A 26,038-nucleotide genomic window follows, 5' to 3' on the forward strand; every position below is an offset into this window, starting at 1 on the left:
GTTTACAAAAAAAAGTCAGACATTGCCTGAATAAAAAGAAAAGAGCGTGTAATAAGGCCTCGCGAACCAAAACTGATTATGCGTGAAAAAAAAATAAAGAATTAGCTCGGGAATCGGAAAAAAGGAACAATTGAGGAAGCTAAGGATCATTATTTCAATTGTACCCTGCCCACTTCGCTAAAATCTCATCCAAGAAAGTTTGGCTTGTAATTAACCATAAAGATACGGACACTGGAATAACCCTAAAGGACGCAGATGGCTGCATTGTGCCCAATGAAGCATGTGGTGACCTCTTGAACAATACTTTCAGTCAAGCTTTTACCGACGAACCGCCACTCGACCAGTTTTGTAGCGCCTCTCTTTCTACGATAACTTCACCCAAGCGAGCCCATCACCGTTACTGCAGCAGGTGTATCACGGGCTGTCGACAGGCTCCCACTTAGCTCCAGTCCTGGACCCGATGGCATCAGCTCAAAACTACTAAAGCTAACTTCCCACGCATCATCGTTTTACTGTGTTTAATTTTCCAACCATCACTGGATACCGGCTGTGTTCCAAATGATTGAAAATCTAGCCATATCATACCCATATTTAAATCTGGTGAGCCATCATGTCCAAGCAATTACCGCGCGATTTCACTGACACCAGTTTGTTGTAAACTACTTGAGCACAATTAACTCCCACATTATGGGACATCTTAATGCAAGTAATCTGTTATTCAAAAATCAGCATGGCTTCCGATACAAACGGTCTTGCCAAACGCAGTTGTTCGAACTAACCACTGACCTACATGACTCTTTGCCCAATTTGCTTTATACTGACGCAATATTTATTGACTTCTCGAAAGCCTTCGATCGTGTTCCCCATAAACGGCTAATCGTGAAAATAAACAGCCTTAAGTTAGATGAAAAAACTACCCAGTGGATTAACGAGTTCTTATCTGGTCGCTCTCAATCAGTAACTATTAATGACAACCAATCTACGTTCTGCCGCGTTACGTCAGGGGTGCCTCAAGGGTCAGTGTTAGGCCCGTTATTATTCCTAATATATATTAATGACATAGCTACGAATATAACTTCAACAATACGGCTGTTTGCCGATGATTGTGTAATTTATAGACAGATAATCACCCCTGATGACGTTGTCATATTACAAAAAGATTTAACCACATTAGCTGAGTGGTGTCGCGTATGGAAGATAGGAAATTAATGCAGATAAAACTAAGGTCATGACATTTTTTTCTAAGTTAAGCTTTCCGTTCAACGTATACCCCCCCCACTCTACGCAATTGCATACTCGAACGAACCTTTTCTTTTAAATACCTGGGCGTTAATCTTACATCTGATTTAGGCTGGGCCATGCATGTTGAGCATGACAAGACTATACGCAAGCTAATTGCTAAAACTGAAAGTGCTGTTCGTTTAGTACGGAGGGTATCAAATCGGCATCATGGACTCGAGGAGGATAACCTCATTCGTTTAATGCATGCCTTCGTGCTGTGCCACTTTACATACGTGGAAGCCATGCATCGATTGAAACGGGTAGAGCGGGATAAATTGAATGCACAGCTTAGGAATATTACTAAGCGGGTTCTCGGGTTACCCGTATACACTTGTACAGAGCGCTTAATGCAGCTTGGCATTCACAATACTCTCGAAGAGATTGCAGAGGTCCAGGAGCGCGCACAGCTAACTCGCCTCACTACAACGAAGGCAGGGAGATCCATCTTGCAGGAACTCGGATATCACCCCGATAGTGTAGCGGAGGAGTTCTCTGACGTTCCTCCGCCGATTCGTGAGAACATTACGGTCGCGCCCATACCTAGGAACATGCACCCCGATCATAATCGCGGTAGAAGGAGGGAAAGGGCGGCCAACCTCCTTAGGCAAATACCCAGTGATCAGCGACAGGTCAGTTTTGTGGATGCCGCTTCTTGTAAGGGACGTCGGGCGTTCCCCATCGTCACTGTAGATGGTCAGCAAGGAATCACCAATGCTGCCTCGGTTCGGACGAGAGACTCCGAAATAGCTGAACAAATGGCTATTGCACTAGCCCTGCTGGATAGCTCACAGGATGTCATGTATAGGGATTCAAGATCTGCAGTCAGAGCATTTGAAAAAAAAAAAAAAAAGCACCGTTTCCAAACAGGCCCTCAGACTTCTTGGGGGCAAGGCAATCAAGCACTACTTCATTCATTGGTTTCCCGCACATCAGGGTCAGATAAAGGGTGTTCCTCCCAACCTCAACGAGTCGGCTTACGGGGCTCAATAGAGCTCAAGCATTAACGCTCCGTCTACTACAAACGAAAACCTATCCCGATCCGTCGCTTTTACATAAAATCTATCCGCATACTTACACCAATGCTACCTGCCACGATTGTGGAGAAATAGCCACGTTAGACCACATGCTCTGGCGGTGTGCCTGGTCACGCTCTATCATCGATAACAGCTCGGCCAGATGGGAGGCGGTTCTGCACAGCCCTCTTCTGGCTGACCAACTCTGGGCTGTCCAGCAGGCCCACGATGCGGCCGAGAGGCTCGGCCTTCCGTTTCCCACGTGGCCCGCTTCGTGATGACTCATGATCTGCAGGACTTAATTAAAGCTTTACCATAACATGCATGTTGAGCATATTACTAACAAGGCACTCAAAAAACTTGGCTTTTTAAAGCGCCGTCTGTACCTTGCAAACAGTGACACAAGACTTCGTAAATACGTTTCCCTTATCATAGTAACCCTCGATTACGCCTCAATTATTTGGAACCCTCACACAGCTAACCTTTCTGATTGCATCGAATCAATTCAAAACAAGGCTGCCCGCTTTATTTTGCGCTCCTACTCTCCATACTGAAGTGTGTCTGCGTTAAAGCAGGCCCTTAATCTTCCGGACCTTGGCACACGACGGAAATATTTCCGTCTTTTTTTCACTATCTTTACTATTGCGGTTCATCTTTTTTATCTGCTTCCATCTTGCCCGCCCATTATCTGTCCAATCGCAATGACCATATATGCAAATTGTCTCCGATATTCGCTAAGACCGAAAAATTCCAAAATTCCCCTTTGCTGTTATCAGTGCATGAATGGAAGGCCCTACCCCAAGATATATATATATATATATATATATATATATATATATATATATATATATATATATATATATATATATATATATATATATATATATATATATATATATATATATATATATATATATATATATATATATATATATGTATATATATATATATATATGTGTGTGTGTGTGTGTGTGTGTGTATTTTCCCTACGCCCATCGGCCGCGTGTGCCTTGTTGAAGCGTGCCATGTATAAGCACCCCACCCTAATTTCTTTTCGTTTTCTTTCTTTCTTTTTACAAACAGTGCCCTTTACCGAAATCTGTGTTTGATTGTTGTCTTCAGTCGTTTTTATTGTGTTGGCATATCATGTGTGAATTGTATCCCCCCCCCCCTATGTAATGCCTTTCGGGGCCTTTAGGGTATTCAAAAAAAAAATTAGGACTAGGTGGGGTGATGAAATTAGGAAATTCGCGGGCGTTTGTTGGAATCGGTTGGTGCAGGACAGGGGTAATTGGAAATCACAGGCAGAGGCCTTGTTCTTGCAGTGGACATAAAATATGATGATGATGATGATGATGATGATGATGCACAAACGCACTTTTATTCACAAGGATAGTCAGACGAAACACCGCACCACACATAGGTTTACTTCAGATGATTTAGTGACATATCTATACATATATATATATATATATATATATATATATATGCAGCCGCCCAGTCAGCAGTATGATGAGCATTTATTCTTGCTACGTTTCCTGCATTTTTTCTTTATCAGATGGACCTATTGATGGCGCGCTGCCGCATTCGCCTGCACGTGCGTTTTCCATGGCATACGCCTGACATATAACTATTTCCATTCTGTTGTGCCTAACTGATAATATAGTATTTCTTTTTAGAACTGCTGAGTACCCTTGTACTGTGACACACGGGATGCTGGGTTACGTATAGCGGGCTTGTCTGTTGGCAGCTATATTTCGATGTTCTCATAGCCTTGTGTTCATACGCAGTCTGTCGACCACACTTCTTTCTGCAGGCGAAAAGAGAATTCTTCTTTTTCGCAATCCACGAACTTTAGCATGTGGTTTATGCCACATTTCTTATTTTTACGACTTTGTCCGTTGCAGCCATTTACTCTTCTATACATCTGGGGTATAGAACATTATTTCGACTTTTTGTTTTATGGGCTATTTCAGTTTTTAGCTTGCGCAAAACGTTGTGTATCTACGGCAGTACTATAGGTCTTGCTCTGTCATTACTTGAAACATTATCTTCTGTATTTATCTTGTCATTCATTGTCCTCAACAGTTCAGCTATTGACGCTATGAGGCTGTCGGGGAACTGGCTATTCTTCAGTCTTTCCAAATGAATGCTTAGACTTCGCAAAGCCTTATGGAAACAATGTTTCTTTACCCCTTGCGATAGCTACGAAATCGCTACGTCTGTTTTAACACGCCTTGAGTACACGAATCATATATCACGATTGCTTTTTCGCCTTTTGTTAGTTATATCCAACACTGGTGCTCAAAATCTATGAAGATGTTAATACCCAAAAATTTTAATGACGACTCACTTAACCTAACGGAAGCCAACCTGGTACTAACTGAGAACTGGATCTGACTTCCTTGCAGTTACTAAGAAGGAAAGACATCGCCAAAAGTGGCAGAAGCGATAGCCAAGAACTTCGACGCTACAAATATCAACGAAATAAATATTAAGCATATGCAAAACTTGGCAGCGAAAACGTGTGTAAGACTCGGCCTTGAGAAGGTAAAAACAGACGTGAAAAGAAGTAACAAGCTAAATATAACGTCGTGGTTCGACAAATAATGCATAAATTATAGTTGATGACGAAGCAACATGGCAGCGAACTGTGGCAGTGTGGCCTACAGACACAACTATCGCGTTTGTGAGTTGCAGTTATGCGCCTGCCCGCATCTGCCCTGACGGCGCCGGCTGAACGTGGAGGAGGCGCTGTAACGCCGCCGACAACCGGATCGCACGGTCGCCGCACTGGCCAAGCAAGTCGGCCTCCAACAGCTCGTTTGGCGACAGAAAATAAAGACGACGCTCGCGCGCCCAGACTCGTCTGCAGTTGCGCAACGACCGGTTGCACGCGGCTGCTCGCGTTTCTCTGCCGCGATTTCTCCTCCGTCGCCGCGAATGAATCGTTGTGCGCGGTGATCGCATTCATTTTTGTTTCCTCATTCTTCGCGAAACTGGTCGCACGGTGGCACGGCCGAAGCGCCAAGTACAACGGGACTTAGAAGGAAAAATCCATGCAGAATAGAGGCAGTAGCAATCGAACGCTGGCGCCTGACTGAACCGTTACCTTGCTGGAGGGAGAACGAGTTTAACGCCGACGAGAGAAAGGAAAAATGTACTGAAAGAGATGTCTGCGCAAGGTGGGAAACAAAAAATGAGGTACGTAGTCTTCCAGACGGCATCGTGAAGAAAGCCGTGTCATTCAGCGCAGCGAAGTTCGATGCCTGAGGGGTCGCCAGAAGCGCCAGGCGCTCGTCGTTGTCGCCCACGCCTTATATATTCCTGGCGTCGTTCGACGAACTACCGTTCTTGCAAGACGCCCTCGATTGAAATTCAAACATGAAGAAAAAGAAAAAAATGAGTCAACCCGTATGCATGTGCACTCTAACACTCCCCCCTCCCCCCTCTCTTTCTGTACATGCCAGCATTGATCGAGAATTTTAAGGCGAAAGCCTTAGGCGTTTATGTTGGCGGTCCCCTTGGCGGTACTGCGCGTGACGAAAAATGGCCGAAGCCCAAAGATTAAGCACGTCAAAAATGCTCGTGTTGACATCACATTTCACAGGGAGGTTCCTGTGAACAAAGTAAATTAGTGGCTTTGAAAAGAAAATTTGGTACCTTTCGGTTTGGGTGGGAATAGAGCCCGGACCTCCGGGGCGCTAAACGAGCACCCTTCCCTGAAGCAACGGCTGCTCTGGCTTACTGAACGTGTGCCTGACTGCACACGTCACGTGCGCAGCCACCTCGCTGAATAGTGCGTGCGTCATTGCGTGGTGCACGTGACGCTGCGGAGAAGGTGGCGCCACGTCACCATGGTGTATAACATGAGCGCGTTGATGACGTTCCGAGGTCTGCGAGCGGTATAACGCTTTCGCATTACTACACGCAAGCAGTCTTCAATGTCGGCCGAGTTTTATGTTTAGTGATTGCTGTCGCGCCAGGTGGTGTTGCGCAGAAAACCGGGCCGGCGGCGAGCGATGGAGGAGCGTGCACGCTCTTGCGGCTCGCGAGAACGGCCGCGCAAGAAGCGCCGCTGCGCCCGAAGTCGCCGTAGTGCCACACTTCCCATTGCGGCTGGTTATGCCTTGCAAGGAGTCTAGCCCCGATTGTATACTTTACTGTATTACCAATGTTTCTTACAAAGAAGTCTAGCCCCGATTGTATAACTTCATATGTTACCAAATGTACAGCAGGCTTTCGTCTTCTTGTGTTACAAGAGTGTAACACTTGCCGAACTGGATTTGGAGAAACTTTATTAAAGGTACTGCAGGACGCACGTCAGCGCGCAGTGGGCGTCGCCCGCGCAGGGACTGACAGGGAGGGAGTACCTGGCGGCCGCTGCCGAACTTTTTGTTTCTTTCTTTTGTACAGCTTAACGCCCTATATATCTTTCAGCTGTGTGCTTGTTCGTTGGTTCTGGTTACTGGCAGGAAACTACGAAGGCGACTTCTTTATAAAAAAGGCGCCCTTCAGTCTTTTATGTATCTGTGGAACTTTATGCTGCGTTTTTGTTCTTTTTCTTTGTCGATATAAACACCCGCGGGCGGTCAGCGCCGCGTGAAGGGCAGTTTCCGCTGCGCGCCCCCGCACAGCCTTCTTCGCTCCAGTCCCACGTCCAGCAACCATCGGGTTAGCGGGACGCATTGCATCGTATTCTGTGACTCGCTGCTTTCCACAGCGGCGAGGTCGACCTGGCTGCGTCAGAAGTTATCCTTGCCCAGCCTAAGCGCGCGACGTGTCTGCCGCGAGCAAGTGATATACGTTCGGAGATCCGCGTTTGGAGCGCACGTAATAAAAAGGCAGCACGTCGCCACGAACACATTGGCTGCGTACCCTTTGTTGTTCGTAAATTACATAAAGACGATCAGTGGCGATTTAGCGGCAAATGCGACAGCAGTGTGGCAGCATTACGTTGCACCTGTTTGATGCCTCGGGTCCACGATATTTAAACCGCTTTGGCCGCATTGCAAGATGATGCTCAGGAGCTCACTCGACACATGTCCTGCCTCTTCGAGGAACGTGCAACTGACGGTCGTCAGTAGCGCCCACACAGCATTCTGCTTAGCTAGATCAAGTTATCTGGTTGCGAACAGCAGTAGTGTCATTGGCGCTGCTTCATTGTGAGTACGCGTGAAGGCAAAAGCTCCTCACAGCGACATTGCCGCTTGCTCGGTGCCGCGCGCTCAGGAGAAGTATCAGCACATTTCAAGACCACACTGCCACCCGAATGGCATTCGTAAACTGTCCTTACTCTGAGCGAGCTGCCATTCACAGCAGAGCATAAACTAAACACATGTGTAGCCTGTGCCAGCGCTGCCAGAAGTGAACTGATACTTTTTTAACGTTTGGCTGCTATATAAAAATTCTTCGTGTTGCACTTTCGTATGCCAAGAAAAATAGTGTTCTCTAGGCTAAGCATCGGGCTTTGTTAAATATACTTGGGAGTTACGAGCCGTTTTTCGCACGTACTTTCTTGTGTCAAGCTCAGCGTTGCAATAGTGTCACTGCCAAGATAAAGAAAAAATGCTGCGTGCACTCTGGCAAATTAACGTATTGCCAGTGCCGCACCGGCGGCTGAAGTTTCTTCGACCCGCTCACACGAGTGCGCCCCGGAACAGGCGGGAAACACAAAAGAAAGAAATAAGCGGAATGAATGCGCGTCAGAGATTCAAGCGGCGGGTGTCGCTGGCGCAGCGGGCAGGCTGCCGTGTGGCGAAGTGGGAGGATCAGGCGGTCCTTGGGGAGTCGTCTCTACAGCGGCGGCCGCATTCCTCACCGCCTTTGTGCGCGACCGTAGCGGTCCACCTTGGGCGACCTTGCCAGATTGCCGGAAGGGACTGCCCTCTCTGCCAGAGCCGCACAATGCATTCGCTATAGGTGAACCAGAAGTTAAATGCTAGTATCGTAGCTGTAATGCCCGCGTCGGTTGCACAAAGATCGCGGGGGCTGGGTTCGGTGCTCGTAGTCTTTACTGACACGAATGAGTCTCTGTGAACGGGGTGGAAATCAAGATCGCTCGGGTACTTCGATTTCGGCGCACGTTAAAGAACCACACGTGTTCAAGATTAACCCGGAGTCAACCACTATGGAGCGCCTCATCATTAGATGGCAGTCTAGTCGCGTAAATCCCCAGAATTTAATGGGTCCATCTTTAAGAAATAGGTGTAGACGAAAGCAGTAAATATTAAACGAGCGTGCGGGCAATGTTCAAATAAATTTTATTCCCTGCGTCTTGTTAATAACAACTTCCATTGTGTACTGCTACGCGGATGCGGCCGTTTTCACGTCAGTGAAATGCCACTGAAGCAATCTCTTTTTCCCTGTACCCCTACGGCCCCGTATTAACGCCGCACTTGTGCTCTCAAATATTCGTATGAACCGTGAAGTAAGACTTCGGCATCTGTTTAGTTTTTGTTTGTCTTTTATTCTTTTGCACTCTCTGCTGAGTACTTCCCTCGCGTAAAAGGCTTCTTGACTGTGACGCTGGGCGAGCACTCTGCACGCGTTAGCTGCACGTGCCTTTGCAGGCCTGCGTGCAGAGGGACAACGCACGTCCCGGGATCAGCTCTGCACACGCCTACCAGTTATTGAATTAAGGAAGGGCTCATCGCGTTCTGAAAATTTTGGTGAAAAAAGAACTGCTTGATTTCTTTTCTTTCTTTTTTTTTTTTGCAGTGGGTTTGTGGAATTACAGCCGAACCATCGCCAGGCCACGCAGGTTCCACAGCACACTGGGAGCTCTCAGTCAATTCGCGGAAGCCGACCTCGATTTTCCCAGAAAAATGACGGCCGCCCTCTCTGTTGCGACGTGCAGCGAATGTCACTGGCTATTCTGAATACCGCCGGTAAGCTACAAGATAAGAGAAGAAAAACAACGCTAGGAACTCCACAGCAGTTCTAAAATCCTGCTCACGTCCTTACATGACGTCGTCCTCCGCCGGCAGTATGATTAGTCAAAGTGGCCACCCGGTGTCACCTTCGCAACGGTGTCCACATTTCTCGTCGAAATTTCCTCTCGAATACGCTGGTTTCCTAGAACGTAACGGGACTGGAAACTGTCAGCTTGAGCACTGATGCGTTATCATCATGGCCTTTTTGGATGAATTAAAGGAAGAAGAAAGAAGTGGGGCGGAATTCGACAATGTCGGTCAGAACAGCGCCGCAGTCCCACAAACCCGAGTGTGGAAATGAGAACTTGTCAGTAGATACGTCACAGCGGTCACTATACTTTCCTGAGCACATGCCGGTTTGGAAGAAGTGGTTTACACAGCACAGTCAACGCGCTACCTGACCACCTAACAGACCATCTAGAATTAATCACTCCAAAGTAATGCGTTCTTGCAAGAGTTCAGCTGTTTCGAAATTATTTTTCTCGACGGCATATAATGATGATAGAAATTGATAACCCAGATCTGTCGATGTTCTTGAAAATGCTGTCCTGTAGCTCTCTCTTTCTCTTGGACGAAGCAGATGTCTGCAGTGTGCATAAATAAATTAATAAAGTGTCGGTGAGAGCTGTCATTAAAAGGTAAATTATAGGGTTTTACGTGCAGCAACTACGATCTGATTATGAGACACGCCGTAGTGGGGGACTCCGGAATAATTTGGACCAGTGAGCTGTCATTGTGTGGCTTCACATGTGCAACAAAGTTACGAATTTTTCAAATAAGTTCTGGAGATGACGCATAGTTAACATACGGAGCCCATTTTTTTTTGCTATATCAACCATACACATTTTTAACGGCTTAGCATAATACATACCTGCGACCCTGTGTTTTTCACAGAACGTTGCATAATATTTTCATCAGTCTGTTTGAAGCAGACTACGTGACATTTGGTTTAAGGTAGCATTATCATTGCTGCGTGAACCAGGTCTACAAATGCCGTCAATTGCAAATCTCACTATACCGTTCATAACCTCATTCCTTCAGTTACATTAAGTTTATTCTTTGTTTATATTCATTTTGTGAATTTGCTTATTTCTATATATATATAGACGAGACGAGACCCTATCGGAACCTCGCTTTGACTCATTAGGCTTATTCATTCATTTACAATATTCACCTTAACATCAACGCATAAACGTTCTGCGAACGACGATTATGCAAGGACCTAATAGAACAGCGCACACTTAACGACACGCAAGATCACAGGACACCTTCGATCGGTTTTATATATCAACTGTGACATTAAAGTATGAATATGATCTTGTGAAACCTCACTCCGCAGTGTATGCATGCATGTTCTGAAAGTAAATGGCTCGGATAAGACTGCACACAGCAAGCGAGTTCGACATGTACCGGACATTCACCTGCTTTTGGAGGTGTAATGCAGCCGCCGTGCGTTGCTGAAATGAGGCCTGCTTTCGATTCGTGTAGAAGCAATGGATACATGTGCCCGGTGTAAGTCTAGCTTTATACCCGGGTCACACGGGCGTTTGGAAGGCCTTCCAACCGATAGTCATTTGACTCAAAGGTCAAGTTCGAGCTGCTACACGCGCGGTTTCGAAGGCCGCCGAGTCAATAGTCTATCGAGTCAACTCTATCGAAATCTCGATGGCCTTTGAGCAACGGAAGCGGAAACAGCGCGAACATGCCCTTCGTTCACAGTGTGCTCGTACTCACGGTTAGAAAGAGCTAATCAAACAAAATGCTCTAAAAATACTAAACATGAGTGTTATTAATTATTCAATAAAGTATTTTTTCCACTTTACATGTGCGAACACACACCAAAACGGCAGCCACACCGAGCGGCGCAAACGTTGCCGCAGTTTCGCTACTCAACAACTTAAAAACTAAACATGTATGTATGGCGATGTATAAACAAATTCTTTTATTATATAAACAAACAAAAGAAATTATAGTACTTTTAAGAGGCTTTATTGTTGTGTAACTTTTCGTGACATGAAAACGAAAATAAAGATCCTCAGCGCCACACAATCTTGCGAGAAACGCCTGAACCACTCGACGGCCTTTCAAAAGTGCCGTGTAGCAGCGCGACAACTCCTTTGAGTCGATAGAGTTGTGGCGTTTCGAAGGCCGTCGACTGGAAGGCCTTCCAAATGTGCCCGTGTGACACAGGTATAAGGTGTCCCGACGAGTCGGCAATCCAGAACGTGTCGATAGCACATTCCTCTTCGGTCTTTTAGTGCCGAACGCCCGCTTTCGTGCGCGCCGTTATTGGCGCCCGTGACGTCATCGTGTCGCGATGAGCGTGTAACCACGGTACAGACGCTTTAAGCGCCGCGTGTGCACAAAATGGTGCACGCCAAGATGAAGCCTCGAAATCAAAAGCCTTTATACAAATAACAACGTTTAAAATGGCTGTCATGCATCTTGAAAAAATTATTGCTGGGTCTTAAGTAACGTGTGCAAAAACAAAACAAAGGTAAGATGGACAGATGGTGAAGCGGGCAAGTTAAAAGTTATCCATTGTGATCGGGGCAACGATACTTAAAGAGAAGAAAAACGTTCGTGCAAGTTCTGCCTGCTATGGCGTCTCTCGCAGTTCCTGCGTAGTTCTGGGACATAAAGGGGCACGCCAGCGATAGCATTACTAAAATAAGCGGCGACGTGTCCACGAGGCGCTCCCCGTTTGGGCGGCCGAGGTTGCTTTGCTCGGCCACTAGATCCGTTGAATACATCTGCACGTCTTATGCGTGACGTCATCGATGACAGTACCCTTCATGTTGCTGCTTCCTGCATGGCCGAGAAATTGCGTATATATTTTCGTCCCGGTACGGCGGCGGGAGTACGGCGCCACGTCGGCGCAATGTTAACCGAGGGTCGCCGTATAGTGGAATCTGAATGAGGTGCAACATAGAAATCGACTACAGCTACGATCGCGAAGCCGGTGAGCTATTATGGCACGTCAATCGAATATTACATGTACACGGCACTCTTACTTCAGGAAACAAAAGAGCGGACGCCACTGCTAAATATTCACCGTAGGAATTTAAGTATATTAGGTATGTGGCACTGATGCGGATATAAAAGACGAAAATCATATACACACAGTTGCGAAGCTCTCTCGCGACTTTATTAGCAATGTCACGACTGCATGCTTGCAGCATAATCTTATTGCCCTGCCACAGATATGGAATACAGAATGGTAGATTAGTTCGCACAGACGAAGTTACTGAAGAAGCGAGATTACGAGAACACTGTTGAGTCCTTATACAATCTCGTGTGTGTGCGTGTCTTCTTACAGGGACGCACTTGAAAGGTCAACCTGGTGGGACGTTTATTGAAGCATTTTTTTTGCAAGCAAATTCTTTGGTAGCCCGAAGCCCTTCTCGGTTTACACTTTCAGAGGGCAGGAGCATCTCCAGTTGAGCCAGCGAAAGTTAGAGAACTTCTGATATCACGACGGATGTGACCTTTATTTTGGCAACAAATAAGGTTATGTGAATCTTCCTTAGTGGTATTTTTGCATAGGACCACCAATACCATGTACAATATGAAAAATATACTGGCAATCTGCATGTACATGAAACACCTAAGGCGTCTTCACTAGAAGCTCTTACACCTTGATGGCGATCGGTTGGTGCCAAGAACTGCTGAATGCAGGATCGTGAAGTTACGGAATACAAACAGCGCAAGGTGCTCAGCATGTCGTCCTAACGACCTACTTACAACATGCTTGCGGAGAAAAGCCATAGCTTGACCAAATCGGGAGAACATCCAAGTCATGTAAAGGAGAACGGAATTGCTTACTTATACGACGACACTATCTATCCCTGACTTTGTACCTGTGTGTAGTAAAGGTATTGAAGCTATTGAAGATAAAGACTGTGTAGATAAACACCACTACCTAAATTTACAGTTGAGAGAAAGGGGGAACAGAGGAACGCTCTTAGCGATGCTGCGTGTCATGACGAATTTGCGGGCTTTATTCAGAAAAATATAATCAGCCCTTCCATTCTGTGAAGGACGAGCAGTGAAGCTCTGGTGTGTTTTATCTCAAATGACGCATCTATGTATATATAGGTATAATAATAATAATAATAATAATAATAATAATAATAATAATAATAATAATAATAATAATAATAATAATAATAATAATAATAATAATTATTATTATTATTATTATTATTACAAGATCGCCTACGCGGCTATATGACGTAGCAACAACACAGAACGCCCACTGGTGGTAACAGTGTGTATTCGACGCAGGTGGCCGTTAAACCAAGCCTCGACGCGAGCGACGATATGCGCTGACCGGAGCGCAGTCAAAGGAGTGCACGAACCGAAACACGTTTGTTTGTAATTTGCGATTGAGCATACTTCCTAGTTAATTAGCTGAATGAAACTTGGAAGGACTGCAGTTTCATTCTAGCGGACAAACATGGGGCTGTCCATTTCCCTCCCCTAGAAGCCCCTGTATTGACAGCCGACGGGTATTCCAGAATATTTACAACTTCGCTGTGAATTGCGTGTTTAAGAAAAGTAGATGGAACTCGGCGTAGTCGTTTTAGCAGCTAATTGTCATATAATTTGTGTTGCGACAGTTTTTATATAAGACGAGAGTTGACGCCGTTTTCTGTATTCATACTCCCTCCGCAGACGACCACGTATTCATAGCAGACGGGAATTCTGTAGCGTTTACAACTTCACTGTGAACTAAGACAAGTGAATGAAACTCGGCGTAATGGTAAAGTCGTCTTAGCGGCCAATTTCAGTACGATTTTTTCCAAGATAGCTACATTAGGCTGAGAGCTACAGAGCATTCGCGAGAAGCTGGATACGAAAACTTTTTCGTGACGACGCAACGCGTAGACGGACGGACATCGACCACCACTGGAAAGATGCTATACACAACAGCTTCGCTGTAAATCAATGAGGCCACCGGGCAGATAAGCTGAGATGCCTGGCTGCCTGCAGTGCACCTGCACTGTGGACTGGGAGACGAGCTCACGCCATCGAGAAGTTTCTGACGCCAGAAGTTTCACGAGCGCAGTACAACACTGCCAGTAGTCAACAATACACGCGATCCTTAGTGGTATCGTTCCTTTCGAGAAAGGCAAACGATCAGCCCACATGAAAAAGTACGAAACTCGAAAAAGACCCAAGAACACGACGCGTGATGCACCATACGCGGACACTCAGCTATAACGGCCAACTCACGATTTCCTTGCGGAGCGAATCCATAGCCAGGTCAAATCTGGACCGACGCCAAGTGGCTTCGCCATCCGGTAAAACCATCGCGTCCGTGGAACATGCTGCTGCTGCCTCTTGGGATGAGCTGTCGCTCCCGGGCGGAGACGCTGCACCAGCTGCCCACTTATTCCTCAGCAGCTCGGACTGTCGCAGCCGCTGCACGTAGAAGTCGCGGCAGCGTCTCACCAGCGTAGTGGCTCCTTGAAGGCGCGAAGTCGTCACGGGCTCCGAGTGCTCGCGACGTCGAGCCACGCGTCGCCATCCGGGCTCGTCGGGACGCTTGGGCGCGCGTTTTGGACCGGCGATGCCCAGCGGCCTTTCAGTGCGCAATTGGCGGCTTCGCTGTTGGTGACCGCCCTGCTGGTGACACGAGCACGGCGAGGAAGACATGTCGCCGACGTGCGCTGCACTCTCGACGTGTTCCGCAGCGCTTCAGTTGGCGGAGATGCCTCGCGGTCCACGATGCCTACCCATCCCGGGCCCAGCAAACCAGCGGAACCAGGAACGCGCAGTGGCGCTCCGCCCCGCACCAGAGAAAGTTGGCCGACTTATCGCGGCGGCATGCTGCTCGCGAGGGAGCAGCGCCCGCGAACTTGCTCTCGGTGTGCTCCCGTTCGGTGCTCGCCTTCGAACAATTGCCCCGGGGAAAGACGGCGACGCTCCTGGCGGGCTCGCTCGGTTCCCGCACGGCTGAGAAGCCCGTCGGTCGGCGCGGCGTTCGCGTCGACGCGCTTGCTGTCGGGCGTTGGTGCCCCCTCGCCCTCTGGCGTGACGCAGCCAGCGGTCGCTGCGCCGACGCGTGACGGCGTCGAGGGCAGCGCCGTCGGTGTAGGCCGCCGGTCCTGCGCTGACGACGCGGAACCGGCATTGTTCAAGGTTGCACCGGTCGTTCGCCGCCGCGCTGCCAGCGCTCGTGAAAAGTGGACCGCTTAGCGTCCCCTCCGCCGCCGTGGAGGAGCTGCAGCTAATGGGGGCTCGTCGTCCTTCTGTCAAGTGCGCGCCTGGAGAAGGCAGCACTCCACTTCTATGTAACGTTTCTCTTTGTGTAAGGGTCCCGTTTTCCCATCAACCCTTCACTCTCTAGACGCAGGAGTGAAATTTCATTTAGCAGGCTTAAACCCGTCCATATTAGAGATCCGGTCTACCGCGTGTATTCTGTAGATAAAGTACTGTATTTGCCGGACGCATTGTGGCGACAGGGCCAGGTGTTCGAAGGAGCCTCCGACACGCCAAAAGGCTGCCTGCGCGCAGTAAGTGCAAGTATACGATGTGGCCCACGTAATTTGCGCCAAAACGTAAAATATGCAAGTGACACGTAGCTGAACAGAACCAAGTTTATGTGATGTGGCGTAGCTTAGAAAAACTCGGACTATTTCTTTTATTTCACTTAGATACATAATTATGTGCTATTAATTAATCAACTTCTCAAATATTATATTCAGAGCAAGTCACAATGAGAAAATTCTAGACCGTCCTGAAAAATTCTTGATTCCGATTTCTGCTCATACACGCTGCGTAAAAGCTTTTTCCAAGCCTTAAAAAAAAAGAAAACCGCGAAACACAAAAAAGTGTCATGTCATAGAAGCCCTGGACCAGGGGGCTCCTTCCCCTTTGCCGCTTCCCTGGTAATAAACATGTTTTCGTCATCTCTTGTAATGTGTAGAGATATTATCCGAACGCAAACAGAAGCACATTTATACGTAAATGACGACTGGCGCAACGGACTTAAACGTGTCAGATTAGTTTGGTCCGGTGGCTACCGACGAAGGCTATTTAGAAATTTTGTTCATTATAGTTCAACAGAAAATAAGCCACATTTACTTGCAATGTTACTTTGCTGTTTACATGTACAGTAGTAGTATTAACAATATTCAGATATATCGCCCATCTTGAAATATTTGAAGCGAAGCTTTTGTGAAGCACTTAATCAAATGCTACTTCGTGGCCGCCCCCGCTATAAATCACACAAGTCGATTTTTTAAAATGTGAAGCATTCCTTTGCGAACATTTGCCACTTTGACAATATCCATCCATCCATCCATCCATCCATCCATCCATCCATCCATCCATCCATCCATCCATCCATCCATCCATCCATCCATCCATCCATCCATCCATCCATTCATTCATTCATTCATTCATTCATTCATTAATCCGCCTACGTCTTGGGGCTCTCATGGTCGTTTCATTAACTTTGTATGTGCCAAAATTGGCATAGTATGACAAGAGTGTATGAGTGTATGACGGACATAACTGATAGGTCATGACATGAATGTCATATGTGTGTCATGTAGGTTACGAAACAGCCGCCTACGTGTTGGTGCTCTCATAATCGTTTCGTTAACTTGGTAGGATCCCTGCATACTACTTCGCATAACATCGATTCCCACCGGGCGTGGGATCTGCCGGTTTTTCTTTTTTTCGTTAGCAGTAGCAGGTTCAAAGTGGAAAAAGGTGTATGTGTGTGAAGTGTGAGAAGCCGGTCACGTGGTAGAGGTAGACAGGGGATGGAAGAGCTTAAAGAACGTGTTTATGTATCGGTGTATGTTTCATTTATTTTCTCTCAAAGCCGATGCATTAGAAAAAGGAATTGGTTATCAAAACGAAAAACAAAACACATTTTAGCAGCGCAGTAGGATTACAGGAAGTTAACAAGGGCTTTTTTTTTTAATTCATTGGCACTGACGATTGAAACAGTGGAAGCGGGAAGGTGGTTCCAGTCGGTGCTTGTTGCAGGAATGAAGGAATTGTAATGAAGGTTAGTGCGGAAACATAGCACGTGAAACTTGAACTGATGATCATTTTTGGAAGAAGTGTACATACATACATACATACATACATACATACATACATACATACATACATACATACATACATACATACATACATACATACATACATACATACATACATACATACATACATACATACATACATACATACACACACACCTACATACATACATACATACATACATACATACATACATACATACATACATACATACATACATACATACATACATACATACATACATACATACATACATACATACATACATACATACATACATACATACATGCATACATACATACATACATACATACATATGTCACGGTGACATACGCTACCTATGTCAAGCAGCTTTCGTCGAGCAAAACGGAGTGAACTTGTAAAACGTACACAAAGAAAAATGTTGTTCCTTTCAGTTGGCTGCGCGCCACAAAACCACTCTTTTTTTTCTTGCAAACGCATAAATCAAACTATTACTGTCCTTTTGAATTACTGGATGGTTCTTATGTAGCTGGAATGTTCCAAGCCTATGTGCACAATAGATAATCACTCGGTTTATTGAGATTTCAAGAGTATAGAAGAAAACGCGACAACAGCCTGTCTTCTCTGGTTCCATGTCTCACGCCGGTGATCTTGAAAACCAAAGAGCACAAGACTATTACCGCGATTATAATTCTTAGGGCAATTCGCGCACTTTCCGGTGTCTAACTATCCACTTATCTGTCTGTCTCCAACCATTTTCTCGCCAACTAAGATCACTGGGGAGGTCCACGGTCTAATGGGAAGAGCATCGGGCTGCCGTGTCGAGGGAACGGCGTTCGAAACTAACCTTTGAACCCATTTGGGTCACTGAGAAAGCGACAATAGGTACGCGCCGCTCTTGCGTGCACCGCTCAAATGACATGGATGGATGCAAAATTTTAATGAAGGTCCTGAGGTACGCGACTCAGCGCGCTGCGGGCCGCTCCCACGTTGGGACAGTCAGGCCTTGCCCGACCGCCGCATCGTGGGCCCTCTGGACAGCCCATAGTTGCGCCCCGGCATCGGGGCGGAGAGCCACTTGTCCTCATTGATTTGTTCTGTGCCTCGTAACGAGGGGCAACGCCAGAGCATATGGTCTAGGCTACCAATGTCATTGCAGTGCCTGCAAGAAATAGTGGCATAGGTGTCGGGATAGAGCTTGTGGAATAAAGCCGGGCTGGGATACGAGACTGTTTGCAATAATCTGAGGGTCAATGCCTGCGCTCTATTTAACTTCTTGTGCGGAAGGGGAAAGTCTCTCCTGCCGAGATAAAAGTGCTGCGCAATTTCATTGTATGTGGTCGGTTGATCTCTGTTCTCCACCACTGCGGGCCAGCGTTGGAGTTCTCCATGGTCGCGGAAAGCGAGACCTCGCGCCTTGGCGTGGGCCAGCTCGTTGAGGTTTGTGGGGCCCCCCCTAGATAGATCCCATGTGAGAGGGGAACCACGTGAGAGTGTGTGTGGCGATGCTTTTGCCGTCGAGGATGCGACATGCTCCCTTACACACAGCGCCAACGCTGAAGGCGCGGATGGCTGCCCTGGAGTCGCTGAAGATGTTTGTCGTCCAGGAGGGCCAAGGCAATGGCCACTTTCTCGGCCGCACGCGACGACGTGCTTCGTACCGAAGCGGCGTTAACGGTCGAACCCCTGTGGTTGATCGACACTACCGTGAAATTGTTGCTGTTTCCATACTGGGCCGCGTCAACGAAGCAGCTGCCGCCAGGGAGTTCTGTCGCGCAGCGTAGGAGCACCACCACCCTGGCCTCCCCTCTTTCTACGTTACGCTGGGGATGCATATTGCGCGGGGCGGGCGATATGATGATGCTATCTTTCTGCTCTTTCGGAAGGCCCTGGTAGGCGTCTTCGACAGTGGCCGGTGGGACGCCCATCTCTGTTAGGAGTCGTCTGCCTGCCCTGGTGCCGGAGAGCCTGAGAATCTGTGCCCTTTCTTGTGCTGCAATTTCTTCCAGGGTATTATGAATACCGAACTGCAGGAGTCGGTCGGTGCGTGTGTAGTTTGGTAGTCCGAGCGCGCTCTTGATCCCCCTCCTTATCATGGCATTTAGCTTGTGTCGCTTGGCCCTCTTCCAGGCGTGCATGGCCGCTACGTACGTGAAATGGCATAACAAGAAAGCGTGGACTAGCCTTATCAGATTCTCTTCGCTCAGGCCTCTCCTTCTGTTAGCTACCCGCCTGATTAGACCGATGACGCTATCCGTCTTCTTTGCTAGTTTGTGAATGGTGATGCTATTCGTGCCCGCCCCTTCGAGTGTCATTCCCAAGATTCGAATGGACGCGACTTTAGGAATGGGATCTCCGCACTTGGTGTAGATATTAATGTCAATTTCAGTGGGTTTCCAGTTCTGTGGCTTGCGGACCTTTCTAGTTGGGCTGTAGAGAAGGAGCTCCGGTTTCTTTGGGGAGCACCGGAGTCCCGTGTCGGCTAGAAAGCGCTCTGTAGTGTCGACAGCTTCCTGGAGAGCGGCTTCGGCTTGTCCGTCACTGCCACCCGCGCACCAGACAGTGACACCCTAGTAGCAACGCCGGAAGGTGCTCTATACAGCAATGATGGGGCCACACACCCAATTTAGGACTTGGCATTGGAACTGCAGGGGACTCCACCATAAAAGATGCACCCTGCAGCAGTTTGTTCGCACTCACAAAGAAAAGCCACATGTTATATTATTGCAAGAAACGATGACTGATCAGGTTTCACTCCAGGGATACAAAGCTCTTGCTCAAATGACAAAAATATTTTTTTTAACTTATGCGATGCAAAGTTGAATCGAACGCGCATCATATACCTGGTGTATGTTTTTTAGATCATACAGAATTTAAAAAAAGAAACATCGCCTGTCTCGGATAGCATCATTCTAGTAATTGAGACGGATGCATGGATGAATAACTTTCTTGAGGTCCGTCGGTGCGCGCGATTAGTGCGCACGGGCCGCTCCCACGTCGGGATAGAGAGGACATGCCCCTCCGCCGCGTCGCGGGCCCGATGGACAGCCCAGGGCTGTGATTTAAGGTCCGAGCTGCGTCGAGCTCGGTCCCACTCTTCCTTGATGGTCCTGGCCCCCGGTCTGCATCGTACGTACTATTCTTACTAGTAACTGAGACCGATTACCAGAAAAGGCCGACGTTACTTGCACGACAAATCGAAACGCATAATCGACTAAAACAAAATTTCTCAAATTTACTTGATGAAATTTAGAATTAATGACTTTACAACACATTCCCATATACGGATTGCAGCTGGTGAGTTCGCGGGGCGTATGTACTTGCAGCGAATTCGAGACATTCATTCCCAAAGCGTGCCACGAAATACATGGCCGTTCAAGTTCCTTTTATCGTGCAGTGTATAAAACAGTGGTGTGCGAAACAATAGCGCTATTTGGCGCCATGCAGTTTCGCGGCGCATATCTCAAAACCCGAGCAATCTTTAGAATTTGTTTTAAGTTTATATGCCTTGCAAGCTCGCTGGCTACAATTCGTAAGTTGCAATGGGTGCCATTCAATATTTCAGTTATATTTTTGTCCTAGAAATGTCATCCGCTTCGAGTAATTCAAGTGAAGGACTACAATTACGCCGAACAAAAAAGAAATTATGTGGCCGAAAACAAAGCACTCCGTATATTCAATCTTGTCGGGTATATATGACGACGCGGGTTCGAGACTGATTATATATTCAAACACGCGCAAAGTGAGGACTTTATGGCGGTGCCGCTAGATGGCACTGTGCGTCCATAAGAAGTGTGAAGTATTGATGGAGTATTCTTACCAAGAGGAGCGGAGCGACCCGACGCGTAGTGTGGTGGAGGAAAATTAGGTGGATGCCACTTAAACGGCCGCAGACCAATGAATAATGAGACGTTGTTACTGCGAATTCGTTTCATCGTAAACTACTCACTTTGAGATTATACTGAAGTTGATGCTCACGGCTGGGCGGAGCACACGCAGAGCGGGCCAATGTGGCACGTCCTGTAAAGATCGCCTCGCCTTTCGAAGAGGACGCCGATAAATCTTATCACCATCATCATCGACGCGCGAAAGAGGCGCCCTGCTACATGCACGGCTCACATGTGACGCGTTTCGGTGGCGGTAATAAGGCGTGTCGCTAGATTGCTCCAATGCTAATTGCCTTAACGTCGACCTCCATCGTGCGAGGGTTTCTGTCGCTAACAGCATGCTAGGATATCTACGCCAAATTTTTTTCTTCATAGCCTATTTTCGGTATCCTCTGCGCTGGCTTTAGAGCTGCACTTTCGGCCGGCTCGACTTGAAGCGCCCACTGCTGCTGCTGTGGGCTGCTGCTGTCGCGCACACCGCGTCGAGTGATGGTTCAGAGCGTGTCTAGGGGGTGTTGGTATATAGATTAATAAACATAATTATATAGGTATTAACCAACAGACAGATTCACTATTTCTAGATTTGGCGAAAGCATTTGATAAGGTACCGCATCAAAGATTATTACTAAAACTATCTCTGGCGAATGTGCCCCCCCGACATCTTGCGATAGATTGAAGCATTCCTTAGTAACCGCTCACAGTTTGTCCTTATTAACAGCAGCACATCTGATTCCCTACCGGTAACTTCTGGAGCACCACAAGGATCTGTTCTCGGGCCTCTCCTCTTCTTAACATATATTAACCACTTGCCACTGATGTATCCTGCAATATTCGCATGTTTGCGGATGACTGCGTCGTTTACCAAACAATTACTAACAGGTCTCACCAAATCTCCCTTCAGGAAGATATTAACCGCTTGCAACAATGATGCGATTGCTGACTAATGACGCTTAACTCACATAAATGCAAAGCAGTGGTATTCTTCCTCCAACGTAACCCACTAGCTTACAGATACAAAATAAATAACGCACATGTCGAAACTGCGCAGTCTTACAAATACATTGTTGTTACCCTTACTGATGGCTTCTCTTGGAGCGCACTCATTACTAACGTCATCTCATTTTCCAATAAATATCTCGGTTTTTTAAAACGAAACCTAAGGCAAGCCCCAAAGCAGGTGAAATTACTAGCCTATAAAACAATAATCAGTCCTAAACTCGAATATGCATGTGCGGTATGGGGTCCTCATCAAGTATATCTAATCAACGCGCTCGAATAAGTGCAGAACCGTGCCATAAGGTTCATCCATTAAAACTGTTCTTATGATGTCAGCGTGTCATCATTGAAGAAATAATCCGCTGTGGTTACCCTCGCCAAGCGATGTCGCATCTCAACTCTATCTAGTTATATAGTGAGGCGAGTCTAGCAGTGCTGTAGGAGGAATTAGAGGGCAGTAAACGGGATATAATAGGGCTCGGTGAAGTTAGGAGGACAAATGAAGTATATACAGTGCTAAAAAGCGGGCACGTCCTGTGATACCGGGGCTTAGCGGAGAGGCGAGAACTAGTAGTCGGATTCCTGATTAATAAGAATATAGCTGGTAACGTACAGGAATTCTATAGCATTAACGAGAGGGTGGCAGGTCTTGTTGTGAACCTTAATAGGAGGTACAAATTGAAGGTCGTACAGGTGTGCGCCCCTACATCCAGTCATGATGACAAGGAAGTCGAAAGCTTCTATGAAGACGTGGAATCGGCAATGGGTAAGGTGAAAACAAAATACACTGTACTGATGGGCGACTTCAACGCCAAGGTAAGCAAGAAGCAGGCTGGAGACAAGGCAATGGGGGAATATGGCATAGGCACTAGGAATAGCAGGGGAGAGTTATTAGTAGACTTTGCAGAACAGAATAAGATGCGGATAATGAATACCTTCTTTCGCAAGCGGGATAGCCGAAAGTGGACGTGGAGGAGCCCGAATGACGAGACTAGAAATGAAATAGACCTTATACTCTGCGCTAACCCTGGCATCATACAAGATGTGGACGTGCTCGGCAAGGTGCGCTGCAGTGAACATAGGATGGTAAGAACTCGAATTAGCCTAGACTTGAGGAGGGAACGGAAGAAACTGGTACATAAGAAGCCAATCAATGAGTTAGCGGTAAGAGGGAAACTAGAGGAATTCCGGATCAAGCTACAGAACAGGTATTCGGCTTTAACACAGGAAGAGGACCTTAGTGTTGAAGCAATGAAGGACAATCTTCTGGGCATCATTAAGGAGTCTGCAATAGAAGTCGGTGGCAACTCCGTTAGACAGGATGCCAGTAAGCTATCGCAGGAGACGAAAAATCTGATCCAGAAACGCCAATGTATGAAAGCCTCTAACCCTACAGCTAGAATAGAACTGGCAGAACTTTCCAAGTTAATCAACAAGCGTAAGACAGCTGACATAAGGAAGTATAATACGGATAAAATTGAACATGCTCTCAGGAACGGAGGAAGCCTAAAAGCAGTAAAGAAGAAACTAGGAATACGCAAGAATCAGATGTATGCGTTAGGAGACAAAGCCGGCAATATCATTACTAATATGGATGATATCGTTCAAGTGGCTAAGGAGTTCTATAGAGATATATACAGTACCAGTGGCACCCACGAAGATAATGGAAGAGATAATAGTCTAGAGGAATTCGAAATCCCACAAGTAACGCCGGAAGAAGTAAAGAAAGCCTTGGGAGCTATGCAAAGGGGGAAGGCAGCGGGGGAGGATCAGGTAACAGCAGTTTTGTTGAAGGATGATGGGCAGATTGTTCTAGAAAAACTGGTCACCCTGTATACACAATGCCTCATGACTTCGAGCGTACCGGAATCTTGGAAAAACGCTAACATAATCCTAATCCATAAGAAAGGGGACGCCAAAGACTTGAAAAATTATAGACCGATCAGCTTACTGTCCGTTGCCTACAAAGTATTTACTAAGGTGATTGCAAATAGAATCAGGAACGCCTTAGACTTCCGTCAACCAAAGGAACAGGCAGGATTCCGTTAAGGCTACTCAACAATAGATCATATTCACACTATCAATCAGGTGATAGAGAAATGTGCGGAATATAACCAACCCTTATATATAGCCTTCATTGATTACGAGAAAGCATGTAATTCAGTCGAAACCTCAGCAGTCATGGAGGTATTGCGGAATCAGGGTGTAGACGAGCCGTATGTAAAAATACTGAAAGATATCTATAGCGGCTCCACAGTTACCGTAGTGCTCCATAAAGAAAGCAACAAAATCGCAATAAAGAAAGGCGTCAGGCAGGGAGATACGATCTCTCCAATGCTATTCACAGCGTGTTTACAGGAGGTATTCAGAGACCTGGATTGGGAAGAATTGGGGATACCTTACCGAGAATACCTTAGTAACTTGCGATTCGCTGATGATATTGCCTTGCTTAGTAACTCAGGGGACCAACTGCAATGCATGCTTACTGACCTGGAGAGGCAAAGCCGAAGGGTGGGTCTAAAAATTTATACTGCAGAAAACTAAAGTAATGTTTAACATTCTCGGAAGAGGACAGCATTTTACGATAGGTAGCGAGGCACTGGAAGTGGTAAGGAAATACATCTACTTAGGACAAGTAGTGACTGCGGATCCGGATCATGAGACTGAAATAATCAGAAGAATAAGAATGGGCTGGGGTGCGTTTGGCAGGCGTTCTCAGATCATGAACAGCAGGTTGCCATTATCCCTCAAGAGAAAAGTATATAACAGCTGTGTCTTACCAGTACTCACGTACGGGGCAGAAACCTGGAGGCTTACGAAAAGGGTTCTACTTAAATTGAGGACGACGCAACGAGCTATGGAAAGAAGAATGATAGGTGTAACGTTAAGGGATAAGAAAAGAGCAGATTGGGTGAGGGAACAAACGCGAGGTAATATCATCTTAGTTGAAATCAAGAAAAAGAAATGGGTATGGGCAGGACATGTAATGAGGAGGGAAGATAACCTATGGTCATTAATGGTTATGGACTGGATTCCAAGGGAAGGGAAGCGTAGCAGAGGGCGGCAGAAAGTTAGGTGGGCGGATGAGATTAAGAAGTTTGCAGGGACAACGTGGCCACAATTAGTACATTACCGGGGTAGTTGGAGAAGTATGAGAGAGGCCTTTGCCCTGCAGTGGGCGCAACCAGGCTGATGATAATGATGAATCTTGTCGTCTTCCGAATGTAGCCAATATCCTACCAATGTCAAATTCATTTCACAACTGCATGCATGTACGAGTAGTATGACAAGCCAGCACACCAGATATTATAAACAATTCCTCGGCAGCCTTTTCTAGTGACAATATTACGATGCAGGTTATTCAAAGTATTCGTCGTCATGCGTCCTATAAACCACTTCGTCAAAGCATTGATTTGCTTTATTCCGCAAATAGAAATCATTCGGCCGGTCATCGAAACAGTCAAGCCGTCAAGCTTGAGATATCCCCCACACGTTAATGTAGTTCAAGATGATCGCTTCATATATGACGTCATAGTGCCCATATGCGCCTGGAATGCTGCATGGGCCTGCGACGTGTGTATAAAACATGCGTATTTGTAATGCACATTCAGTGCTAGTGTGCCGAACACGACATATTGCGCGCAGATCCGTGACATACAAATACTTATAAAAAACAATAGATAGCAGGATAATTATGCCCCATCTGCCAACACAGACCACGTACACGTCGTATTTGGGCCACGGAACGACTGCTGCCGACAAAAGATGACGAAATTTTGCGTCGTTTGTTTCACTTCTGCGGTTTTCGGCGCGCCTTTTCCTTCTCGCTTGGCTTGTAAGCGTATCGTTGTTTTAAAGAACAAGATCGCGGCACGGTAGA

At 46.7% G+C, this 26,038-nt stretch overlaps 1 protein-coding gene across 1 annotated transcript in view; it reads right to left on the minus strand.

Moving 5' to 3' along the window:
• The window catches only part of LOC140212796 (uncharacterized), a 66,000-nt gene extending 49,607 nt beyond the window's left edge, over positions 1-16,393 (minus strand). Inside the window, exon 1 of the mRNA XM_050179582.3 lies at positions 14,468-16,393. Coding sequence (XP_050035539.1) covers positions 14,468-14,890 — 423 coding nt within the window. The 5' untranslated portion in view covers positions 14,891-16,393. The remainder of the gene's footprint in view (positions 1-14,467) is intronic.
• Between the last annotated feature and the right edge of the window lie 9,645 nt (positions 16,394-26,038).

The sequence above is a fragment of the Dermacentor andersoni genome, chromosome 5 (genome assembly GCF_023375885.2).
Source record: "Dermacentor andersoni chromosome 5, qqDerAnde1_hic_scaffold, whole genome shotgun sequence".
Taxonomy (NCBI): Eukaryota; Metazoa; Arthropoda; class Arachnida; order Ixodida; family Ixodidae; genus Dermacentor; species Dermacentor andersoni.